The sequence below is a fragment of the Pimephales promelas genome, chromosome 21, assembly GCF_988280905.1.
Source record: "Pimephales promelas chromosome 21, fPimPro1.hap1.1, whole genome shotgun sequence".
Classification (NCBI taxonomy): Eukaryota; Metazoa; Chordata; class Actinopteri; order Cypriniformes; family Leuciscidae; genus Pimephales; species Pimephales promelas.
This window is the reverse complement of record NC_142789.1, coordinates 11,136,212-11,162,800: the sequence shown is the minus strand read 5'-3', so window position 1 is coordinate 11,162,800 and position 26,589 is coordinate 11,136,212. Positions and strand designations below refer to the sequence as shown.

Below are 26,589 nucleotides of genomic sequence, written 5' to 3'. Positions count from 1 at the left end.
TAGATATATAGATATAGATATATACATATTCATAGATAGAAGAGCCTTAAAATCATTAAATTGAGGTAGATGCACTAACACTGCAGTTAGGCTTCAGGAAAAAAATAAAACTGCTGAATCATTTATGAATTTTTCTAATTTTTTTTTTTTTTCCTGCAGAGATGCTACAGTAGATCAAAGAACAGCAGTACTACAGCTCTCCACTGACTTTAACATGTGCTAAGACTGTTAACCACTTCTCTCTGATTTTTAAACAGAGCTTTCAGGTCTAAGCACAATTTATATGCATGTATGTGTGTGCGTCAAAAAACACAATACTGGTCTAGGTTTGTTGGTAACATGGACAATTAGGGCTCGTCTTGTTGACCAACAAACAGAGATCTGTATTGTGTTTGACCCTACACACACACACACACGTGCAGCAGCAGTATTTAAAAGTCATTTTAAAATTAAACTAAAAAGCTTAAAATCCATTTAAAGTAGTTGAGGACTGATACAACATCTACTATGTCTATAATACTATACTTTGTTTCGCTTGCAAAAAAAAAAAGTCAAAGTACACGGCTACTTTGAATGGCTGTCAATGTACAAACATGCTTTTTGACAGAATAATTGGTGTAGTTATGGTATCTATCATCTTGTTCTATGCGAGTGATCACGGGGCGAGCTGACTTACTAAAAGGAGTTTTAGATAGTTTGAATGGGCCTCTCTCAATACCATTTTGGAGTTGAGTTACAAAATGGAGAGAGTCTGAAGCTGGCGCTTTGGTAAAGCTCTTTTTTGGACGGCTGGCAAAGAAACTTGGTGATTAGAAGTGAATTTGCTCACTCTCTGGAGAATTATTAATTACAGCCGTTTAAATGTACCCGGCGCTGCCCATGTCCTGCTTTAAACACAGTGACTGAGTGTTGTTACAGAGAAACGATGCTAACTTACTGCAATTAATTGAGTCTTGCTGTTAGAGCCAAGAAAATGCTCAAAGAAAAAAAAAAGAAGCTATTTCTCTTTTGCAGTGTTGCGCACAATGACTCACAGCTGTGATTGGAAGGCCGCTGTGAAAGAGAACAAATGGATTCCTATTTGATAAATTTGGTTCAATTTCTCTTGCTTTCTCCCTGGCTGTGGTCCTGAGTGGGAGTGGACTTGTGGATGGTGTGAATTTGCTTTCTGGTGCTTTGGTTGGAAAGTTCAGAGGCGTTTATTCCTTGGCACACTCGTCCAAGCACAGTCTGTCTCGGTAATTGTGGATATAAGCAGTCAGTCATGCTTTTCCCTGCCCACCAGCTAACTGGACATACACAGCAGTGGCAAGGCCAAAGATTTCCAAGCGAGTTGACCTAGTGGAAATTGGATCTACTTGATTGTATTTGTCTAAGTTTTCCTCAAAGATTTTACACCCTTCCTTAAGCCTTTAAAGGAACATTGCAATGTGGATGATGGCAAACTGAGCCCTGCCTGTTTGTGTAGTAAGGAGACAATAACTGGTGTGAATTACTGATTTAACACTAATTGTTTTACTGTTTACAATTATTTGAACTAGTGTTCTATGAAATTACTGCCAAAAATGTAGATCGATTTATTTTATTTTATTTTATTTGTATGTGTTAGTTTAGACAAAAACAATGCAGTAACAATTTAGTCACAATGTCAGCTGTCTGGACCAGGGCTAGATTGATTTCTCGATTTTAATTGATACTGATATGGATTCTTAATCTCAAGATTGATCTTTGTATATATGCTGTTTTCTGTTGATGCGTGAACAAAACTTGAATTAACAATTGTAGCAGGCTTGCCATTCAATAATCGTAATAAGCGTTGTGCTTTGTTACTTTTAATATGAAACATCTCAACTTTTTTTGATTTTATCACAAGATGCATATAATAAATGTTGTTTTTGGTGCTCTTTAATACAGTGTGACAGATCACTTTTTATAGTTGCATCAGTTCAGGTGGCAGCATGAACTGGTCATCTCTTACTCTTTCTTTACTACTAGTTATAACTGAATAAACGTGAATGAACATCAGAAGGTATGTTGAAAATTGGATGACAATTTTTGGAGGACATCCCCATTTTCTCAGGATCGATATCGTCCCCCACTACTTTTTGAAACATTGAGGCACAGATGTACCTAATACATATAAATTAAACATAGAGTAATTATTTAGTTTGCTAATAAATAAGAGATCTAGCGCTTAAATGTGTTTTTTTTTTTTTTTTAATCAAGCTGAGCGATCGTTTTCGCTGCTATCAGTAGCTGCCTTTACATGGACCCTTGTAATCGGATTGACGGCTCAATCGGACTAAAAAACCTTCATGTAAACACCTTAATCGATCCGATTGAGCTCGATCCGACTAGAATTTCGATCGGATTGAAAGGGGTGGTTTACTCCTTTTGTAATCCGAGCGAGAGAACATGTAAACACTTGATTGGATTGAAAACCGAAACTAAAAGGACTGCGCATGTGCAATGACGTTGAAATAGCGTAATGACGTATGACGCACGGAACGAGCTGTTCTTCCTGTTGAATAAAGTGTCATATGAATGAATGTTCCGTTATTAAAAAAAATCTCATTTCACTCCATGTCTGTGAAGTGAAGCAGGACAACGTCCCACACCAGTGCTTGTTTTAGATTCTCATCCACACACGACTTTTGGGCGCGGGGGTTTTACTGCGTGATAAATACAATAAGCATGGCAAAACAGTTCATGCCCAGATAGCAAACTGACATTGAATCAACGTGGAAATATGACATCGAAACAACGTTGATCTGACATTGTTTTGCTCATCGAATTAACGTTGAACCAACGTCAGACGCGTCATTCTTTCAAAACTAACGGAAAATCAACTTGAAATCAACGCGTTGTTTCAACGTTATGAAAGCAAACCAATTTTCGATTTTCATTTAGCTTTGAAGAATGCCGCGTCTGACGTTGGTTCAACGTTAATTCGATGAGCAAAATCAACGTTGTTTCAATGTCATGAGAGACGTCGTTTCCACGTTGATTCAATGTCAGTTTGCTGTCTGGGTGCTCATCGTCTCCAAATCATGACCAGAGACGGATAAAAATAAAAATAAAATGGATAAAAAAGTCTGTTGTTTGAAACAAATACAGAACCAATAGGGGAGAATAGTTGCTAATGCGTGAACAGTGGCATATTCGTGCAGTGTGCGCATGTCAAAGAATAAATTCCGATTTGAATCTTGTGACATATAAACACGCACATCAACCCGATCACTTTATCATTCATGTAAACACCTTGATCGGATTCATCAATCGTATTGATTTCAATCCGATTGTGTCCATGTAAACGTAGCTACTGTCATGGATACAGTGTATTCTTGTGGCGCATGCAGTCTTCACTTGGATGCGCTCTATAATCCGTTGCCGTTGTGAAGACTCTCTATTCGTCACTGATGAATGATTTGGATGAGAGAGAGAGAGAAAAAAAACTATACGAGTGCGGATTCGAACCTGTTACCTCTGACACGCTTGGCAAAAGATCTACCACTAGACCATTGAAAAACTCTAACAAAGCTTGCTGATCTATGGATTTATGGATGGTGTTGCTAAGAACTTGCAATGTATAACTATCAGACCGGCCCTCGCCTCGAAACACTATCGACCCACCGGGAAAAGTTCCGACTCTCTCTCAGAGCCGGCCCGAGGCATAAGCGAACTAAGCGGCCGCCTACAGGGGGCCCCCTAATCGGGGTTATTAGGGCCCAAGCCCTGAAAGGGCGAAGGCCCTATTGTTTTCCTAAGGATTATTTATTATTATTATTTTGTAACCTTTTGGGCATTTTTGGGGCCCTTAACGTGCTCGAAAACTCTTGAAACTTTGCACATGGGTCAGAACCCGCGGCCATCAGAGCCGGGCTGAAGCTGGTACCCGGGCGTGGCAGGGCGGCTCGTCAGCGCCCCCTGGAACGGGGTCCGAACACTTGGTCCATAACTCAAACACGTTTGTATATAATAATATGAAACTCGGTGCATATGTTGATCTCATAGTTTCATCTATACCTCGCGCTTTTACTTTTTACCCCAGCCCAACAGGAAGTCGGCTATTGAGGTTTGTTTGTAAAACGCTCGCAATGGAATGTTAAATACTCCTCCTAGAGCTTTGATCCAAATTCGACAAAACTCGGTCAGCATGAAGTCAAGACATTGAGGATGAAAGTTTGCGAGGGGATTTTTGATATCTCGAACGGTTTGGCCGTGGCGAGGAAACGAAATCATGACAAGAAACGTGAACCAGGAAGTGTGTTATAACTTCAGCATACATTAACTGATCTTGATGAAACTTCAGCAGTGTGTTCGCTGTAAGAGGACGATCACATGGATGTGACTATTGTGAGTCAAAGTTATAGCGCCACCAACTGGCAGCAGGAAGTGTGTCACTTTCAAAATGCTTTGATATCACCCTTTTATTTTTACCCGATTTGCTTCAAACGTCATCTGTATAATGTAAACATACAGCAGATGTAGACCTGTGAATGGATTCTTGATATCTTTGAAACTGTTGCCGTGGCGACGCATCAAACGTTACCATTCTTTTAGGATGCTTTTGAGACCCTTAGCATGCTTGAAATTGCATGAAACTCGACAGACACATCACATTTATTAGCCAGTAGACACGTGCAAAGTTTCAGAAACGGGCGTGGTGAGGGCTCAGTAGCGCCACCTTTTGACAAAAGTGGGGTTGTTAGTTTTATCTACAGTTACAAAAATCGGTATGTATATTGTACTCCTCGAGCCGGACAACTTTCTAATTGACACTCATTAGCTAGGACCCACAGAAAGTCAGATATGTTTGTTTGAATGTGGTCTTGCTCAATCTGAGCCTGCTGTCTTTGCCTGTGTATGTGTGTGTGTTTGTAGGGGGAGGGGTCTTAACCATTTCACTCCTGTGTGTATGGCCTGCATAAAAAATAAATGCCTTAAGCCTGGTATTTTTTTAAATAAGTTTTTTATTTTTTATAAGTAAAGGCATATAACCAGTTTAATTGTAGTGCATTAATAGTTTTATATAATTAGTTTATTAATTAAATTAACTTGGTCCATAAACTTGATCTGAAAATGTGGTCCATAAATCAAACACACTTGCATGTAATAATATGACTTGAGTGTTAATCACATCATGTTTTCAGTTTGAATATAAAATATATAAATTATGTAAAAAAAATAAAGTTGATCCAGCTGGAGCGCAGGCTGAGAATAGCGCTGTCATGACTGGATCAGTGATCATCAGTCATGCCCTCTCATACCTTACGCACACCACGCCCACTTACATCAGATCACATCAACATGTCAGCCGGAGGGATACCGAGGGTCGCTTTCGGATTTAAGAATTTCTTACAACAAGATGGCAAAAGAACAGCGCTTTGCAAGACATGCAACGTTAAGATCGCGGACAGTCAGATGACAACCTCCAATTTCGTCCGTCATTCTGCCCAGTAAGTGCTTGTCAATTTGTTAATGTTATCTGGTTAGCTCGTTCGTAGTTAGCTAGCTAATGTAAGTTAAAGGAGAACTCCGGCGCAAAATTACACATTGTTACCTAGTCAACCGTTATCTGAGATTTGTTTTCATGACTGCCGAATGTAAATTTTATCTATAAAAACAGTTTAGCCTATAAGTGACGTCCGACATTCTGCATATTGTGTTATTTTGTTAAGCCCCACTAAAGGCATAAAAAACTGTAAAGCACAATCAAGTTTTCACACTATATTCCAAGACTTCTAAAGTCATTCAATAGCTTAATGTGTGGTAAAATTAATATTTTAGTCTCTAAGTTAAAGTTAACGGAAAGTCATCTCGCCTCAGTCATTCTCCATGCATCAGCATTAGCGCGTCGCGTTCGGTTGCGACAGTAACACGACGACACTCTCTTCAAGATCAATGTTCCCAATATTATACTTTATTTGTAGATAAGGCATAAAGGTCTATGATTTGCATAAAATGACTATCTTGCTGGAGTGGAGTTTATTGCCCTTTAGAATACACTAAGCATTAGTGCTGCACGATTAATTATATCGCAGTCGTAATAGCGATCTCAAACCTATGCAATTATATAACGCAAAATGCCGCGATTTTATATGAAATAAACAAAGTAGGGCTATTAGCGCAGCATCTCTTCTTTTTTGTCATCCTTTGACTAGTGTTACAAGATCCCCCTCTTATTGGTTCAAATGCCTTTTCGCATTTTGCACGACAAGAAGTGAAAAGCTGCCTGTGAGTGCCCTAGATTAGAATAGATGAGACTCGCATAATGCGCATGCACTGACCGTGTGCCAGCCCAGAATAAACAGTTCTCTTTCGAGCTTGAACGAACAATAGCACACACAATTATGCCAAAATGTGGTTTTGTCTAGTATCTTCATAACATAAGAAAAGTCTATGGATTAAAGGGTTGTGCTATGAGGCGCGTGTGAGATCCGCGTCTCGGCAACGGGTGCTCTTAAAGGGCCAGCAGCGAATAAAGCGTTCTTTCAGTAAAGTTAAAAGAACAAAGGGAAATTAGAAAATTACTCACTGATCTTGAGTAAAGAACTTTTGTAGCTTTAATAAGGATTATTATATATATATAATTTATGATTCAGGCAGCGCAGACTGTTTGATAACTTTATTCAATTTCTGTACCTGTTAAGACAGGAAGGGCACAGGTAAATATGTTTTTTATTATGGGTTTATGTGGGGATTGTTTGAAGTTCACTTAATTTAAAAGCTGTTATATATTTTTTTTAAGCCTAATAATTTTTTAAAAAGTTGATGGCTTTCAATTGATGGAATCACTGTAATGTTGGTTTGGTTGATGGTTTATTGATCATTATAGGTGTTATCAATCATTTATTGTTGTTGTTGTTGTTTTTAGTTTGAGTTGAGAAATAAACATTAATCTGTGTGTGCATTTTACTTTAGAACCAAGCAAGTTGGACTCATGAAACCATTTTATTATATCGGAGTCGCAAATCGCAATTGCAATATTGGCTCAATAATGGCAATATGACATTTTCCCAAATCGTGCAGCCCTACTAAGCATAGATTATAGATACCATCCCTTCGCTATGTTCTTTTCAATGTGAAGCGTTGCGTGCTGTGACTTGGTGTTGCTTCAAGTGCATCATTCTGCACACGGGATGCGCATGATTGCTTATAATACTTTGGGGAGACATGGGGGCGTGGCCTAAGGGAATATCACTCGTGATGTTAAGTGATGTTACCCCGCCATCGCTGATACAACCTTTAGCAGTCATGTTTTTGCTTCTTGAGAGAGAGAGAAAGTGTGTGTGTGTGTGTGTGTGTGTGTGTGTGAGCAGTGGCGGTTCTAGGCGGGGGCCTGGGGGGGCCAGTGCCCCTGCGACAACAAGCTTGGACCCCCTTGTGGCCCCCCTAAATGTGGAGTCAGTGTGAAATATTTTTTTTATAGTGTGTCACGCATTGAGCATGACAGTCACTCGTTTCAGTCTTTTGTCTCACACTCCCGTCACACATTGTATTTCTCATGCGGAAAAACTATTAATAATATATTTAATATACGCAATTTCTCTGGCCGCGCCGCTCTCACGTGAGAATCAAGCGCGTCTCGCCTGGAGTTCAGCAGTCGACCCTGCTACGCATCAGCCAATCAAAAAAAGAGAAGTGCTACTTAATAGCCAATCAGAAAAGGGCACTATTGTATCTGGGTAAAATTTAACGCAACAACCAATGAAAAAAAGCATATCCTGGAATTGTTCATATGATTCTGTTACATCTTCCGAAAGTTTCTTCACCCGTCCCACAGATGAAACTAATCACTAGAGCTCCGAACATCACTTAGAGCACGGAGTAAGTCATGATCTCCTGTTTTAATGTTACAACAAATTCACAACTTGTTTGACAAAAACTATGACAACTTGACTGATGTAAGATGAATCTTTCCCGTAGCGTAAGCTAGCTTACGCAATGCTCGTTCCCTCATCTAGAGAGAACCGAGGTTACGTTAGGTAATCGATTCGTTTCCCATTAATTAGGGGGGGGGGGGGGGTTGCTGGTGTCTGCGTTTATGTGTGTGTGTGTGTGGCTGACTGTAGATTTTTTCTGCAAGTCCTTATCTTTTTGCATAACAATTTTGTATTTTTTTAAATGACAAAATATGCATATAACCCTAATCTTTTAAATGTATAGTTTGCTTTAAATAAAAGTAAGATAAATTGGTAAACTACAAATTGGTAATTGAAGCTGAATGAATTTAAAATTAATGTGCTATATTTCAATACATTTGCTTTCCTTAATATTGTAAAACACTAACCTCATTTATATGTGTGTGTGTGTGTGTGTTTGTATGTATATATATTTTGCAAAGCCCTCACTGATACAAGCTCTTCTGCACACTTCTCTTCGACAGTTAATGCGGAGGTTAAGTTTTTGCACGTCGTGCAGAATAACCCTCTTTATATATATATATATATATATATATATATATATATATATACTTAAAAAAGCGGGGGTTAAGTTTTTGCACGTCGTGCAGAATAACACTAAAGGCACCATATATATACTTAAAAGTGGGGTTGTTAGTTTTATCTACAGTTACAAAAATCAGTATATACATTGTACTCCTCAAGCCGTACAACTTTCTAATACATAGTCATTAGCTCGGACCAAGAGGAAGTCAGATATTTTGGTCTGAATATGGTGAGCCTCTCTCTGAGCCTACGTCCCTGTATGGCAAGCCCTTTTAACATTTAAAAGCTAAGTTTGCCTGTCCGGAAGTCTTTCTGTCTAGTCATTACACTTTGGATAGTTTGTATTATCATTTAAGATATCTGTAACATAATTGTGACTAGTCGAAATGACAGAGTATGGCAAGCCGTTTTAACATTTAATCATGAAAGGGCCAAAGCCTTCGGCACCGCCACCCGGGTGCCTTTAGGTAACTAAAGGAACCGGGGTTGCGGTGCCTCCGGCTTGGGCCCGCCATCGCTGCTCGCAGCTATATTTATTTTTTTTTTTTTAGATTACTTAAACAAGTGACATAAATCAATGAATGAATGAATATGACTGAATGAATCATTCAAGACAACAAAACTCTGATTTAATGATCAATATACCTGCCTACAAGTTACAACTGCTGCTGTGTCTGCCTGCGTTTAAGTCACGCGCATAATCCTCTAGACACCTCGCGCGTGCATAGACAATTTGTGCGCAACTGCGCCTAGTCACGGTATCGGTATTGGAGAAAACAGCCCGCAGGGAACTTAACCTTCAAGGTGTAAGGGTAGCAGTTTGAATAAATAATTGAACTCTTCTCCACTTTATTATAGCACACACCAGACCTCCAAAAACCCGCAACACTCCAGTAGCCTACCAAGTGCGCAGTGTGCGCACGACTCATCTACGGCAAGCCCCGAGGGGAAAAATACATTGCATGCACGCATACAACGAGCGCCAGAACATCATTACCGGTATTATAGTAACAGACTTTGTTGGATTATGTCATGTAATATCTAACAAAGACTGTTACGATAATAATAACGCTTTTGAGGACAGTTATACTATATTGAGAAATAGTAGGCCAATATTTTTAGTTTTCAAGGCTTGTTGAAGAAATTATTTTTTGCTAAAATTATAATTTTAGCAAATAATTTCTTTTATATGTTTTGAGACAGTTTTAAGACTGTTAAACATTTTTTTATTTAAGTAGGCATCTATTTTTTTTATTAAGTATTAATTTTGTTGTAGACTAATACATAACCTAAGTGTATTAATTTATAATGTATCATTATTGCGTGACATTTGTGTCAATAATCGTCAAACACAGGTGACTCCGCGTCGTGGGAGGGGCCCCTAAATCAAATTCTGCTTAGAGCCCCCAAAAGGCTCGGGCCGGCTCTGCTCTCTCTATTGCCACTCGGCCCCTGATACGCTGTGGTAGTGTAGTCATCAACAGAATATTAACATATTCGATTGAGAGGGGAGAAACTTTGATTTTGGTGTGTGTGAGAGCATGAGATTGCTGAAAGCGTGAGGGTCATGCCATATGCGCGAGAGTTGGCAACCCTGTAAATTTGATTAATTAATTGACTATTAAATTACCTTTAATTTAAATTTTTCGGTCAAATTAATGAAATAATAATAAAAAAGAGTCATTTCCAGCCCAGAAATTGTATGTTTTGTGCATCACTATGGTATTTTCCATGTACATATATGTAAACAAATAGTCTCGTGGCACTTCCATTGCCATAGCTTCCATATCGATCTTTGAAGTAACTCGATCAAAACTTGATTGGCTCTCTTATGACAATAAAAATCATATTAAGAGTTATGATTTCTACCATTCATGTAATTACTATACATTCTCTGATGTCACTCTAAATGGTTGATATCAATGCCATGATCTTGTCCTGAAGTGTTTAATTTTTTCATAATAAGGCTAGTGTCATGTTTTGAGTTTGTTTTTTGATCTGTTTCTCCTGATTTCCTGATTTTCCTTGTTATTCTTCTAGTCATTTAATTGGTTCAGTTCTCCTCCGACATCTCCCCGTTTGTTTCTATGGTTTCTAATTGATTGTGTTAGTTCAGTTCAGTTAGGTCTCATCAGCTCCTCTGTTTGCCCTCACATATTTGAGCCATCAGTTTCTGCCTGTTCTTTGTCTAGCTTTGTTTTATGTCAGCGAGTCTGTGGCTCCTTGTTGATAATTCCGTTTATTGTTTGGATTATTATATTAAAAAGTCACTTTGAATATATCTCCTTCGTCGTGCGCTTTAGTACTGCAGCCACCACTACCTGATATCTAGCCAGACAAATGTGTTCCAAACTACCATATTAAATATGCGACCAAATGCTGTTCAAACATGAAACTCATTCTTCAGACAAATTAAGTATTTTTTTTTCTTTTCTGGGAACATGCTTTGTTAATTAGCATCATCATAATCAACCTTCCTTCTCCTTTTCCTCCTTCATTAAACGCCATGTTTAAGTAATGGTTTTGATGACCGCTTGATTAGCAGTGTTAAATGTAGTCATTTGTATTTTCACAGAGCGCTGTTTGTTTTCTCACATGCTCTTCAGAAGACTGTTTTGTGTGTGTGTGTGTGTGTGTGTGTGTGTGTGTGTGTATGGAGCTGTAATTCATTTTTATGTCAGGACTAATTTGTTTGGACGGAGTGCTGGGTGTTTTGTGTTCTCTCACCTCAGATGACTCTAATGACTTGTCCCCGTGCACCCAGAAAGCAACACAAGCCACTGAGGACATGAGAGACACATAATTATTACTTATTTTGGAATCGCCTCTTCTTGTTAATATGTAAATGTGCTTCTTACAAGCCAACTTGTATTTCTACATGATTATGCTGCTGTTACAGTTAGAATAAGGAAGTTTAAGCGTGTTTTCTGAATTCCTGTGCAAGTCTGGCTCAAGGCTCTGGCAGTGACAGAATAACATTCATTGGAAAATGACTGACAGTTCAGGCTGTTGTTTGATTGTGGACTGCAGTGGTCAAGTCAAATTTGTCTTTTTTTTTTTTTCTTTTACCTGGTAAGCTTTTTTATCGCTCAAACAATACAACATCAGTCTTTCATCTTTCATTGTCAATATCATCACTTTTGAAGGAATCATTAAGAGTTGGGCAAACTCAGACACACACACACAAACACAAAAGATTAGGTCAACAAATTATAGTACATTATTATTCCTGGACACACAAGAAAGACCAGAGGTTGCGCTTTCAAAGCTGAGGTGAATTAATATCATTCTCAGTTTAGATTCATTCAATTATACATCTTATCTCTAATGTTTCTCCTAGAATTAAAATTACACAATTGTTAAAGGAATAGTTCACCTAAAAATTTAAATTCGGTCATTTGCTCACACTCAAGTTGTTTCAAACCTGAATTCATTTCTTTCTTCTACTGAACACAAAATAATATATTTTGAACCGAACAGTTGATGGGCCCCATTTTTTTCCTATTATGGAAGTCAGTGGGGTCTAAATGTCTGGTTACCGACATTCTTCAAAATATATTACTTTGTGTTCAGCAGAAGAACGAGATTTTTACAGGTTTAGAGCAACATGAGGGTGAGTAAATGATGACAGCATTTTAAAAGTACAGTAAGTAAACAATCACTTTAAGTATAAAGCTGTAAAATTAATGTGAATCGCATTGTACATACTGTATATAATTTGGTCTTGGAATAAATGGATGAGTAATGTTTGAGTTCATCATTTTGACGTTTCTGATTGCATATATTTTTGCTTTGGAGTTGTGAGCACAGTTTGAGATGTTGAGATCTTGAGGTGACAAATGTAAGACAGCGTATTAATTATTCAAAGCTCATTAATATTTGAACAAATTTTGTCTGCCAAATCAAAGTTATGTGGTCCAACCATCACGCCGAAACATGCAGGCAAAAAGCGAGGAGTGTCAAGTGTCAAAGTTGACACGTAAGACTGTGTGAGGGTTAGTATATTTCTTTTAACATATCAGATAATAAATATCAGGCAAGTTGACCTTATAATGCAAAGCAGGGGTTAGGTTGTAATATGCCGTGATGTAATTTATGAATTAATTATTCATGATATTTACACTTTTGTTTTACCCTATTGCAAAAGTCTCAATTTGATCTCTTTTTAATCTCGTTGCCATTTTCTATACATTGTAACGTCAATTTAACAGGCCCCACACTCGACTGGTGAAGGAATCTGGCCTGTTAGCTTATATCGTCCTCTGAGTGAGTGCGCTAGGCTACTTTTCCATTGTTTGTCCCATGTAAACATGCGCTAGATGGACGTTTAATCATTGCGCTCACATCTCACACATTCAAAGCGTCTAGCATCTCACACATTCAAAGCATCAGTGCTCATGTTAAATAAGTTTAACTTTTAAAAATCGCTTCTCGACACCTTGCGTTTTAGATTGCAACCCGGTCTCATCCCAAGACGTCATATAACTGACGTTTTGGGACGTCTCTTGACCATACGTCAATATTCGCCTTTTTAGGGCCCCCTTAAACGTCGGTAGATGAGGTTATGGGATCCTAACTCTACCCCAGACCTAAACCTAACCCTAAACCTAACCCGTCACCTAACTGACGTTAAAGGTAAAGCGTCAGTTGTATGACGGTCCGGGATCGCCATCTACCGACGTTTAAGGGGGCCCTAAAAAGGCGGATATTGACGTACGGTCAAAAAACGTCCCAAGACGTCAGTTATATGACTTTTTGGGATGAGACTGTGTTATAGATTGCCCACACCTCACATATCTTGTGTGAATGGCCCTGAATAGGAGAGAAAAAAATGTAAGGTCCATCTAGCGCATTTTTATATTGAAAATAATGGAAAGAAACACTTTTTTTTCCCTGTGGAAATGGCTCCAAACTGTTTTGTAGGCATAGCCCTCTTCTGGAAAGGTGCTCATTTGCATTTAAAGAGACACACACAAAAATAGCTTTGTTTTGCTTCCCCCAAAAAAGGGGCATTTTAGGGAATGATATAATAAATGCTTTGTGGGGTATTTTAAGCTGGAACTTTACAGAGACATTCTGGGGCAACCTAAGACTTATATTGCACTTGTAAAAAGGGACATAATTGACCCTTCGCTAAGCCCCGCCCTCCCTAGTTACTGTTGCTACGCCTGTCAAGCTTTCGCGGCTGGCCCATCTATTATAGTGTGGATGCACCCGATGTCAGACATTCCCAATGAGATAATTGGTAATTTTTGGCGAACAAGTGAAATATCTGAGAGAGCAAGACAAAAGGGACTACAGTATGCATTCGAGGGATATATTCACGACATTATATGCAACCGATTAGAGAATAATCTCTTAAAAATTAAAGTTAAAGCCTAACGTTATAGTCCCAGCGCAAGCAGCAGCGCCTCATACGCTGACCGTTCAAATGGAAAACACAAATTGAGGAACAGCTATATGTTCATACACAGCAGGGTATGTGAAAATAATCGTAATAATTACAAATCAAACAGCTTATCAATAAATCTTGTAAAATAACACTAATACCGGGAGAGCCGCGATCGGATTGGGTTAAATTAGGGGTAACGTTAGTAGGACGTCGATTAACAAAATACTGAAATATATTTTAAAGTAGCCTATGTCAGTGAGCCTTTGTCTTGTCTCTTTAATCGTCTTATTTTACGTTGTATCATTATGACCAAAGAACCGTCAATATTTCCAAGCAATAGAATAGGTGTTTTTGTTAAGCATGTCGACATACAGTAGATGCTAGATCACGCCAATCATTTCTCCCCATGGCTTTTAGATTTTCTGGAAGGAAAACAACTCCTCTCCCCCGTCCAAACTTTTAGTATACCGGTATCAGATTTGCACAATCCATACGCACAATGCTTCAGCATGTTCCCTCGTTCGAAAGCTTGCCAGACCTCCCGGTTACTAAGACATGATTGGCCAGTGGCGGTTTTCGGGCGTGGCTTAGCGAAGGGTCAATAGGTCCCCTTAAAATCAAACCTATGGGACATACTGAACAGGAAGAGACTGGCAAATGTAACAGCATCTCAGACCTTCTAAATGTATTTTCTCATTTTTGTTAGCGCACAAATGATTCATGCTCTTGGGAGCTCTATCCACCCTTCAAAAATCCCACGAGTCAGTTCCCCTTCAAAGGTGTTTGCCACATCTGACTACACAGGGAAGAGCGCTGCAGAGCGCTAATCCTATAGAAAAGCTGAAATATGATGTTGTGTGCAGCTCTATGGGGGATTACTTTCCTCTAGTTCAGATGTAATCCCCTAAAGTGAATTCACTAATGATATTAACACCTTTCTCTCTGCTGGAGGGGAAAATGGGAAGGAGAGGCTATTGCTCAAAGAACTGTGTGACCTCACATCGGATGTATTGATTGTGACATCACATAGGTTGGTGGGAGTGGAGCTCCAGGAAGAATAGAAGATTCTGATTTCATACTCTCACTTATTAAGCGATGAGCTCCCTTCCAGTGTCCTTGATGAGCTCCTTATTAATAACCGAGCACATGTTTCATTTCTGATAAATTCAAGCACACGGATTCAAGCACACACATCGCCAAAGTGAGACCCCCCACCCCAGCCCCCCCTCTTCTCTTTTATTATTGCTTTCCTTTCCCTAACCTGCTGTGTTAAGTTGCATGAGTTGGACGTCAGGCTCTCTGGCAAACACGCTTGCTCTGTCTGTCAGATGTGACGGTGGGAGAATCGGTGGGTGATTAATGAACTCGTGTCTGTTACCGAGCTCAAACTGTCTCCGTCAACTCATGGGTGGATGTGAGGGGCTGACAGCCCACGGCGGATTAGCCATCTCCGGACCATTTCTGTGTGGCTCACGAATCTGGAGCCCGAGGATTTAATCTGGACAAGAGAAACACGGCCACACGCCTAAAAAAAAAAATCATCCTTCAGCTCGACAGGGACAGCGTTTTTGGCCGATGCTTTTATGCGTTACCCACTGTGTGATTTACATGTCGTCCAAAAATGCGCAAGTAGATAGGTTTGATAGAAGTAAGCTGAATGGCCTGAACCTGACACAGTTGATTCATGTTTAGATGTTAACCGAAACATATAGTTTGCTGATCAAAACAAATGTATACACAATATACTGTACAATCGCATTACATTCAATACCTACTGCAAACTCAAAAAACGTTTTGCCATGTATCGGAGCTTTCCTGTAGAGCGTTGTCACTTGCAACACCAAGGTCATGAGTTCGATTCACAGGGAAAGCAAGAACTGATGAGAATGTAAAATGTGTACCTTGAAATGCAATGCAAGTCGCTTTTGGATGAAAGCTTCTGCCAAATGCATAAAACACTGGCATAATCATAACCAATTTGTGTTTATCAGCCTATAAAGGAATTTCAAATTACAGTCAGGATCTTCTGCTTTACTGTAACATTATTACTCCCACAATAAAGTTAAACTCACAGCAGTGCTGGAATAAAGCATGGGCACAAGCACTCTAAAGTTACAGACTCTCCGTCGCCTCTAGACCTTTTCAAGGGTCATCATAGCTGTCTCTTCACACGGCTGTTTCTCCTCAGTTCAGGCTGCAGTCGCTCTAGAGACAAAACTGAAGGGTTGTTCTTGGATTCTGTGCTGTTCCTGTGGGTGTCTCTTTAGATTAACTTTGGCTGCTGATTTTTTTTTTTCCCTCAGGAAGAAAATGGCAAGAAAAATGGTGTTCTTTAACCCTGGGCAGATTTTCCAGGCCTGCTAAAGTGCTCTAATAAAAGGGGCCCCTTCAGACTCAAGCGAAGGCTGAGCGCAGTTTATGGGCGCTTGCAGATATGGATGACTAGCTGTCAGTGGCCTTGTTATAACCACACTTTCCAACTCCATTTTGTTTTTTAAAAGGCTACTTGTTGTTCCATTAATAAACTCACAGGTTAAGATTGCATTCAGACACCTTTTTTTTTTTTTTTTCAGTATACTTTTTTCTAAGGTGGTTAAAAGTACTTTTGTGTTTCCTCTTGAAGCACTTTCAAAGCAGGCATCAGGACAACATGTTAAAAGTTCTTTTGCAGTGAATTGATTTAGATGTTTTTTTCAGTAAAAATGTGCTGAGGCAAAATAAAATAAGAGACCGTAAATAAGTATTCTTTTTTTTTATTTTTATTTTTATTGTTTGCCCACAATAGAAAATAATTTACATTTACAGAATCACAACAAAGTTATATTTGTATTACAAGGTGTACACAACATAAAAGACAGTAATAATTGAAAAAAAAATTAAAATAACTACCACACATAAACAAGGTCACATTGACTTAGCATCCTTTAGATTGGAAGTTAAGGGAGTTCCTTTATATAATCCCAAAGGGAGGACCATATGGACCAAAATCTGTCAGATTTTTTATGTTTATCGTAAGTGAGCTTTTCAAGTGGTAACCATGCAGCGATTTGTAATATCCACATTTTGAAGGATGGAGCCTGCGATGCAGACCAAAGTAACAAAATGCATTTTTTAGCAAAGTATACCAGTATCACAAATAGTGTTACTGCATCTTTTTTAAACAGAATGTTCACATTGAGATTTAATAGATACAAAGCTGGGGTCATATCGAAATGTAGTCCAAGAAGGTCTTCCATTACACTATGTACTTTCTTCCAGTATGACAAAATTATGTCACAGTGCCAAAAACAATGCATTCATGTACCTTTATCCTTATTGCACTTGAAACACAAGCCTGTAGCGTTGGTAAACATCTTCTTAATACGCATCGGCGTAAGATATATTCTATTAAACAATTTGAAATTGAGCTCATGGATCCCAAGGGAGGTACATTTAGGGTACACATTCTGTAAATAAGTATTCTTAAAATATGTCAATGCAATGAAGTCAATATTGATGCCACCGAAATAAGTTAATCAAAACAGCAGTTATTTTGTCTTCAAATTGCAGCTTAAATGTCTTATACTAATAATTTACCCAAATAAGATTTCACCCTCATGCCATTTCAAATATTTATGACCTTTTTACTTTAATGGAGAGCTGAAGTAGAAGTATTTTGAATTGTGATTAGGTTTCCATCTAAGTATCATGAAAGTGGCCTATTTATGTATGCTTGTCTTTTGGAGTCATACGAGAGCTTTTCACAAGGATCAGATTAATATCTGTGAGTTGAACTTGAGAACAGGATCAGTCCGATTTGTGGACAAAATCAGAAAAGATGACTCAAAAGAACAATTAATTTACACAACAGATATTGCTACATCTCTCATGAATGCCCCAATAAGAGCAGAAAGAAATGACACAAGGGTGAGTAAATAATGACAGAATTTTCATTTTTGGATGAACTAATCCTTTAATCTGCTGTGCGACAAACTAGTATTTTAAGACAAACAATTTGTGCCATTTTGTGATAAGTGTGAATACCATTGAGGGATCCCGTCTGCCTTTTGACTGATCTCTGGCTTGAAACTGGCTTAAATCTCATTGGAGCAGCACAGAGGAGAAAGGCCAGGGAGTAACAAATTATTAAGCCATGTTACTGCCGCCGATTCTCAGAGATGTGTCAGAAAAGTGGCTTTAATGAGCTTCTCCAATCAATAATCCTTTAACGAGGATAAGAACTCTCTGATGAAGTGGGATGCCGAATTCCCCTCTGCAACATCTTTTTCCGCCTCTCACTCACCTGCTTTGTTTGTCTCAGCGGAGGCACGGTCATAGAACGCAGTGCTCCCCACATCGGCAATCTGCAGTTACACAGCAACTCTTTCCCTGCATTAGCAAGCTGCAATCACACAACGCACCCTGCATCTGCAATCTGCAGTCAATAGGTTTGAAAAAGACTTTATTTGCAAGTATTGACAAATGGGATGATGAAGTCAGGATGGGTTCTCTCTCCCTACTCCATTAGGATTGAGAACAGACAGTGGTTGTTAAATTAATGTTTCGAAATACCAAATGGGGGCAAGACGGTAAAGGGAAAGTTCACCCCAAAATGATAATCATCTACACTCCTATTTTTTTACAAATTCATCTGCTGTTTAAGTCTTCTGAAGTCATACAATTGCTTTTTTTGAGGGACAATCAAATTTCAAAAATCATATGGGGTTGGAACGTCATGGGAATGAGTATATAATGACAACGTGTATATTTTTTGGCGGGTAAACAGTCCATTTAATGTGATTTAGTTTGCATTGCACTTATTCATATGTTTGCTATTTTATTTTTAATGAGTGTTTTATTGTCCAGAGGCATTTTTAGGCTTGTTTGTATTTTGATTTTCCAGATTTCCATTCGAGGCCATGTCAGATGCATAGATATCACTTATTCTCCCACCATGAGTGTCACGGAAGTCCAAATGGTTTTTAATGTTCTTTCAGTGCATTAGTCATTAATCATGAGAGCAAATGAAGTTAGTTATGAAATGTTCTCGGAAAGACAGTGGAAAACTAGTAAAATTCACCTCGGGTCCCAAAGATGAAACTGCTGACACAGATTCTTTGTTTCATTTCTTATTCACCTAGTGCAGGCACCCCCTGTTGATTAATACTTCTCATGATTGATACTTTTTCCACCATTGTTAAATGACTGGATTGCAACAAAAGCTTGCAGAGATTTCCAAGAATGGCTGCCGTCTCTCTTGTTTCCTTTTCATTTCTTCCTGGGCTTTTTTTGGTCCGTTTTAAAGCTGAAGTGTGTAATTTCTCTGTCACTAAACCACCAAACCAGAATAGCGAAATTGATGAGTGTTTTTTTAAATTTAACTGATTTCCATTGTTAGGGTCAACTGTTAGCTCCACCCTAAACTGGGGCTAATATGATTCTCAAACAAATAAAGCAATGTTTTTTTGTTTTTTTTTAAAGGAGGGATTGCGATTTCACTTTTTTTATTTTAAATAGTGTGTAATGTTGCTGTTGGTGCATGGACAGTATCTGCAAAGTTGCAGCGCTGAAAGTTCAGTGTAAGCAGAGATATCGTCTTTTAAAAATCAGGAAATATTGCCTACAAAAACGACTCGATTGGGACTACAGCTGGGTTTTAGACGTCACTAACCCACACATTTGCATCAACCCCTCCCTCCGGAATATGCAGGAAAGGGCATGCGCATATTTCTGCCGCTTGTCGAGTGTGTTATGTAGTGCTGGGTTTCGATTCAAATTTCAAGAATCGATTCGATTCCGATTCTCAAAATCTTGAATCGATTATCATTATCCGATTCGATCCGATCTGATCCGATCTTCGAGATTTAGATAATTGTTTTTGAAAAAAGTATTTTTTCCAGCTGTTACCTGAATTACAGGACTGTAGTTATGTAACATATTGATACTATTATTATAGACATTCAACTGCAAATTAATGTAGTATTGATTGTTGTAAAGAACAATCCCCCTTCCGTGTTGATTAGGGGTGTAACGGTACACAAAAATCACGGTTCGGTACGTACCTCGGTTTTAAAGTCACGGTTCGGTTATTTTTCGGTACAGTAAGGGAAAGAAATGCAATCATTAAACTGCTGGTTGTTTAGATTAATATAAACTTTATTTTAACATTTTTTTCAAACTTTCCGAACAATTTGTTTAAACCTTTTTAAACACACTTTTTTATTAAATATAGTAAATAAAATATATATAAAACAAAACAAAACAAAAAAAGAATAAGAAATAAAATATTGCTGCAAAATTCTCTACTAAATAAAATCCTCTGAAACCAATATCACAAAGTAAAATAAAATGAAAAATATAAATAACTATGGATAACAGTGGTGCATTACCAATCCCAGCTTTAAGGCCTGCTCATATGAACATATATATATATATATATATATATATATATATATATATATATATATATATATATATATATATATATAACTTTTACAAAGTTTAAAGTGCAGCATCAACAGTTTCAGTTTTTAGACCTGCTCAGATTCATTCAACTTTCATGTTTTTTGTCAAAAAAATTAACTTGTCCACATTGTCTGCAGAAAGGGAAGATTAGCTGGCAGTTACAATGTCTCCAGCTGTAGAAAATACCCTCTCGCTAGGGACTGAGGTAGCAGGTACAGCAAGGTACTACTTTGCAGTTCAGCCATGGCAAACTTCTTGACAGGAGGAGATGATGCCTCTGAGTGTCCTGTCACTGGAGATGAACTAACTGCTGTGACCTCCGCACTCTGCAAAATAAAATGACAAAACTAATTTTACTAAATTACTACTACTGGCACATTAGCAGCAAAGTATTTTGGATTATACAATGTCAATGAAGATATTTTACACACTAGCAAATTAACACAATACCTGTTCTTCCATGGTTACAATTTCTGTGATGAGGTCGTTGTAGATTCTGTCACGACAGGCATCATCCACATGAGGAAGGGCCTTGAACCTCGGATCAAGAGCTGTGCATTTGTGGAGGAAGTCATGACAAGCAGAGTATCTGTTCTTCAGGTTTTCTGTGATGACAGCCTTGATTTCTCTTGCAGTTGGACTGTCTTCCTCATTGGGTGCCATAGAGTTGAGTACTGTGGTTTTTAGGGGGAGGATCATTGATACTGAAGGTGTGGATTCAGTGCTCATCAGTGTTGTGATGGTTTTTAGTGGTTTAAGAACCTCAAGTACCTCCTCTGCCATTTTCACATCCTGGTCAGACAACGTGCTTATTTCTTTGTTCTTCTTGAGGGCCTGTTCTGTCAGGGCAGAATACACCGCTGCTTGCTGTTCAAGGTACCTCTCTAGCATATCATAACTGGAGTTCCAGCGGGTGGTGACATCATGAATAAGGCTGTGTTTTGGAATATTAAGCATTTCCTGTTTGCTCTCCAATATATGTGCTGCTGTTGGGCTACGGTAAAAAAAAAAGACACAACCCTTCTGACTCTACCTAGCACTCTGGACACCTGGTTGAGACCTGTTGCTTTCTGTGAAGCTAAATTAATTGTGTGTGCAAAACATCCAATTTGAGGGCCCAGTCCAGCTTCACTGACTGCATTGACAATATTCCTTGCATTGTCAGTTGTGACAGGAATTGTAGTCCCTGGCCTCTCCAACTTCCACTCAAACACTGTCTCCTTAAGTCCCTCTGCCAGATTTGTGCTTGTGTGTTGTTCATAAATGGGGCGGGTTTGAAGAACATGGCTTACCATGTTCCTCTCTGGAGTAATGTGATGGGCAGTCACTGTTAGCTCTCAGTAGCTCTAGACAGTGTTGTAGTCAAGACCACCTCACTCGAGTCCGAGTCGACACCGAGACCAGAGAGAGTCGAGTGCGAGTCAAGACCGAGTCCATAGAGAGTCGAGTCCGAGTCGAGTCCGAGACCAGAGACGGTCAAGTCCGAGTCGAGACTGAGACCAGTGAGGGTTGATTATACCTAAATTTACTTTTATTTACTTAGAGAAATCCTTTTTTTTTTTTTTTTTTTTTTTTTTTTACTGAATTTACTTGAATTATATGATCAGTTTAATCAGTTTTAAAAAATATGATCAGTTTAGGGTAAAAAGGCCACATAGTAGGTGGTGTTAAAAGTAATTTTATTACAATTTGTCATGCGCAGTTGCGCACTAGAAAATCACCAATCACTGGACGTGTCAATCAATTTAAAGAAATATTTTATTAACATACATTAACCTGTTAACTGTCACCCCCCCTTTTTTGAATAGACATGAAAATGCACATTTCGAACTTAAATGGTTGTAATTCAAGAATGCTTTGGAATATAGACATATGATTGGTCTTGTTTTAAAGAAGACATTTGGCAGATTTTTGTAGAAGTGAAATAAATTAAGAAAGTGAAACAGAAAAAAAGTTATAGAAGTTTGAGTTTATGGAAATGTACAATGTAAAAATATTAATTAGTCATATTTTACATAAAATATATATTTTCAAAACCTGGGCTACTCTAAAATGGCAGAAAGATCAAAGCCAAAAATCTGAACAAGTTGTGTTTCAAATTTTAGGTTAATATCTCAAAAAATGAGCTTTCAGTAAGATTTTGTTTGAGCGCAGTACCAAACTTTTTCACTAGGGCACAATCAGACTCCATTACTGCCCATATAAGGGCGCCTGCATTTCCATTCGTGTTTTGAGTGATATGAACCATTATTTTCACAATTTTCATACAATTTCTGAAGTAGAGATCCTATTCAGAAGTAGCATAGGAAGTTTGGCAGATTTTGATATGAATTGAACCTCTAAGAAACACATACAAAGAACATGCATGTAAGTCATAGCTAGCTGCCACGTCACAAATGGTGAATTTATTATTTTTTTCTTGATATTTCAAACTTTTCAGACCTTTTTTTTCCAAAATAATTAAATGGATTCTATCTTTTGAACTTTTGGCATGAAAACAAACTGAGGTATCTACCATTTTTTCATGATTTTTCATGTTTACTGCTATTTTAAAATAAAGGTCTGAACACGCCTTATGAGTATGAAAATATTCTTGTTTTATATTGATAAATTATGGCTCCTCTGTAATATATTTTGAAAATCAGTCACCAAATATGGAAACTATAGATTGTAAGCTTTCAAATGATATATAGTTTGTCAATATTATTTAAGGTATTTACTAAGAAATTATTGTTTTAAAAATATAGTGGCAAACGTCCCACCTGTGGGACGGTGACTTAATAATCATGAAAAATATTTTTAATTAAACTCGAGTGGACTCAGGAATAATTCCGAGTCCTAAAAAAAAAAATGTTCGAGTACGAGTCAATTCCGAGTCCAAATGGACACGAGTCCATGACAAGACCAAGACCATTAAAATATGGTCTGAGACCGAGTCCGAGTCTCGAGTACTACAACACTGGCTCTAGATGTCCTTCCATCAGTAGTGAGTGCAACAGCAGATGCTTTTGACAGCTCATGGACTACAGCAGTTTTAACCTGTTCATAAAGGCCGGGTATGACTTTTTGGCTGAAATGTGGACGAGATGGAATTTCATACCTGGGCTCAGTCACCTTCATCATGTGCTTAAAACCAATGTTCTCCACAACCGAGTATGGTCGTAGATCAGCTGCTATGAAAACACCAATTGCATTTTAGGGGTGTAAATCGTATCACGATACGATACGATATTGATTCTCTCAGCCAGCGATACGATATTTGCCGATACCGCAAAAAATTCTACGATACGATTCGATTCGATTCAGGGCTATATCGATCGATTAATCGATATTTAGATATTATGTGTCAAGTGTACACCACCAGTTATATTTATTACCTCACAATACACCCAAAAATATATTACAGGAAAGTTGAATTAAACTCTTTGAAAATTGCACACCCTCTCTATTACATTATGAATATAGCTATTATTATCAAAATACCTGGCAGACCTCGAAGGGGAAAGTATTTAACATAACAGTTTAAGTGTCAGGGATAGTAATACATTTTGTAAAAAACAACAGAAGAAAGAAAAGAATAGAGGGTTGGAACTTGGACTTGAACTTGTTTTTGTCTGTACTTTTGCGTTTGTCTGCTGTTTCAGTGATCCTGTTATCACGGTGATACATGTGGACTCACAGCATCAGGGAGAAGATAGTCTATGTTTTATGTGATTACTGTAGAAATCCACAGCGAGTTCACCTGCTGGAACATTTCCTTTTATTGAAGTAAGAGTAGTTTTACAGAACCATTAGGCACTATTAAAACTCTATTTTAGTCAACCAACTGGTTCCACATAATTTTTTTTTTAAATAATAATAAATAAATAAATGTATATGAAGAGTTCAGATGGAAATGCCATTTGAAATTTTCTTGTAGAATGATCATTTTTATCAAGCTTGTATATTTAAGTTCAGTGATTTCACTTAAATGGCAATGATAATTACCTATTAATTATTATTTAAGTGAAATTACTGAACTTAAATATACAAGTTTGATAAAAAATCATCATTAAAGAAGAAAATTTCAAATGGCATTTAGAGGCTTTTGCATCTGAACTCTTCATATATATGTATGTATATGGTAAATGGACTGCATTTATATAGCTTTACATTCACCCATTCATACACTTATTCATACACCGACGGTGGTGTCAGCCATATAACATCATCCGAAACACCAACCTACTGGTTTGTAGACAACCTACATGAACCACTTAGCCACTGCCTTCGTGTGTATGTATATGTATATATATATATATATACTGTATATATATGTATATGTATATTTTGGCTCATAGTTTCAGCAGTGTACTGGTAGGGACCCTGAATGATTGCCCCAGCATGGTAGGGTGGTATTTACAGGGTTTCTGGAGGGGGATTGGGGGCATGTTCCTGTCAAAAGGAGGGCCGCCTCTCCATGCAGCCAACTGCTACTCATGAGTAAGGGCAACGTTGCCTATGGTAACCTAACAAAGCCAGCAATGGTGAGGTCATTAGAGGTTGGAAGGAGTGCAACACAACTCTTGCTGTTTTTTTTTTTGTTTTTTTTTGTTTTTTTCACAGACAAGTGGAGGAAGAGGGTGACGGGTGGGGTTCAGGATTATGGGGCTTGTCCTTTGGAAACCTTTTCATTTTTTCCCCAAATCTGATTAGCCTTTGAGATGTGTTTTGGCAAAAAGGGAGCGAGGGACGCAAGAGGGGGATGAGAGGGGTTAGATCTCTCATCCTTCAGCTATTGTTCACCTACTATAGAAAGACTCAGCATTTCACAGCAAATTAGTCTCTTAAAGGGGACATATCATGCAAAATCCACTTTTTTAGCCCTTAAAGGTGCATTGCGCAACATTTCATGTTAAAAATAGCCGTTTTCTTACCCATACATGCTTAAACAATCGCCCAATGAGCTGAATGAGCCCTTCTTTGATCACTGCGATCGCCTCTATAATCCTTAATAACACAAAAGAAGAATTTAAAACTTTAATAATGTAATACATATTTAATACATTTAGAAATGTTGTAGTATTATAATGTTGTGGTATATTAACATCATAAACGTTTTTCTTTTTTTTTTTTTTAAATGGCTGTTACAAAGCATGCAATTTTTTCCAAATTACTGTCTGAAGCCATAAACCAGAGAGTGTGAGGAACATACAGTAGCAGAAGGGTTAGTTCACACAAAATTGAAAAAAAATAAAAAATAAAAAAAAAAATAACTTTCGAAATCGAATCGAAATAAATTTTAAGTTATTATTACCTTAAATCAGAGGTCTCAAACTCGCGGCCCTATTTTGTGGCCCCCTACCTGACATTAAAGTTTAATGTTAGTGCGGCCCATCGTTGCGTTTGCCGCATTTTTTTTTTAATCCCTTATGGGCTACCATAGGTAGTCTCGTGACAGCTTACGGTGGGTTTGTTGTCAATAGTTGTCATAGACAACCACGCCTGGAAAAAATGAGTGCGTCGCTTCAATTATAAGTTCATATTTTGGGCGAACGTGAACTGAACGTAGCCTACTGTTTTACTGCCTGATGAACGTTACAGTGAACTCGTTCATTCTAGTGTCTGTGAACCGAGGAGCGAGGAGGAAACGTAAGATCATTTAAAGGGTTTTATGAGGTCGGTGAGGATGGGAAAATCTTACATGTCTGTGCAAACTTTGCCCGTCGACAAAATAATTGTTATCTGTGGTTGTATATGGGCTGTGGCAATAATAATAGCCTAATAATAAAAAAGAAGCTAAAATTTGTGAACTGAACTTTGAACTAGTTCATGTAATGAATTGGTCCAACCGGTTGATAAGAAGGTTTGCTTTAATATATGCAAAGTCAGTAATTTGCCTGAGACACCACACATGTGTAGAAAGAATTATCTGTATTTCAAAAGCAATAATTGTTTTTCTAAGCATAATAAAAGGAAATGTGCCTTCCTTAAAAAAATAAAAAAAAAAAAAAAAAAACATTCGGTAACACTTTATTTGACGGGGTGTGCATAAGACTGACATGACACTGTCATAAACATGACATAACACCTGTCATGAACATGAAGGAGTCTTTATGAATGTTTATGACTGTTGTCATTAAGTGTCATTTGGTAAATTATTACACTTTTAATGTAAAGTTGACATTGTTTAAGATGTCTTTGTTATGACAACTTGACATTAACCAAGAAATCATAACCTGTCACAAATATGTCATAACAGGTCTAATTATCAAACTTAAAGAAGTTATTTAGCTTTGTGTTAACATTACATTACCCTGTCAT

At 37.9% G+C, this 26,589-nt stretch overlaps 2 protein-coding genes across 2 annotated transcripts in view; one reads left to right on the top strand and one right to left on the bottom strand.

Moving 5' to 3' along the window:
• The window catches only part of efna2b (ephrin A2b), a 206,759-nt gene that overhangs the window by 42,545 nt on the left and 137,625 nt on the right, over nucleotides 1-26,589 (top strand). The gene's annotated exons all lie outside the window — the stretch shown is intronic.
• On the bottom strand, nucleotides 20,445-21,243 carry LOC148970418 (uncharacterized). The gene is made up of 3 exons (XM_089125343.1): nucleotides 21,151-21,243; nucleotides 20,737-21,108; nucleotides 20,445-20,612 (listed from the first exon to the last, which is right to left on the bottom strand). Exons 1-3 carry the CDS (start codon nucleotides 21,241-21,243, stop codon nucleotides 20,445-20,447), a joined length of 633 nt encoding a protein of 210 aa, XP_088981469.1.

Excerpts from the sequence above, each read along its gene's own strand:
- LOC148970418 (XM_089125343.1), bottom strand. The coding sequence starts at position 21,243 with ATGCTTAATATTCCAAAACACAGCCTTATTCATGATGTCACCACCCGC. Across the intron at positions 21,109-21,150 it reads AGAGGTACCTTGAACAGCAA|AACAAAGAAATAAGCACGTT; the intron begins GCAGCGGTGTAT and ends GCCCTCAAGAAG. Across the intron at positions 20,613-20,736 it reads TTGTAACCATGGAAGAACAG|AGTGCGGAGGTCACAGCAGT; the intron begins GTATTGTGTTAA and ends TTTATTTTGCAG.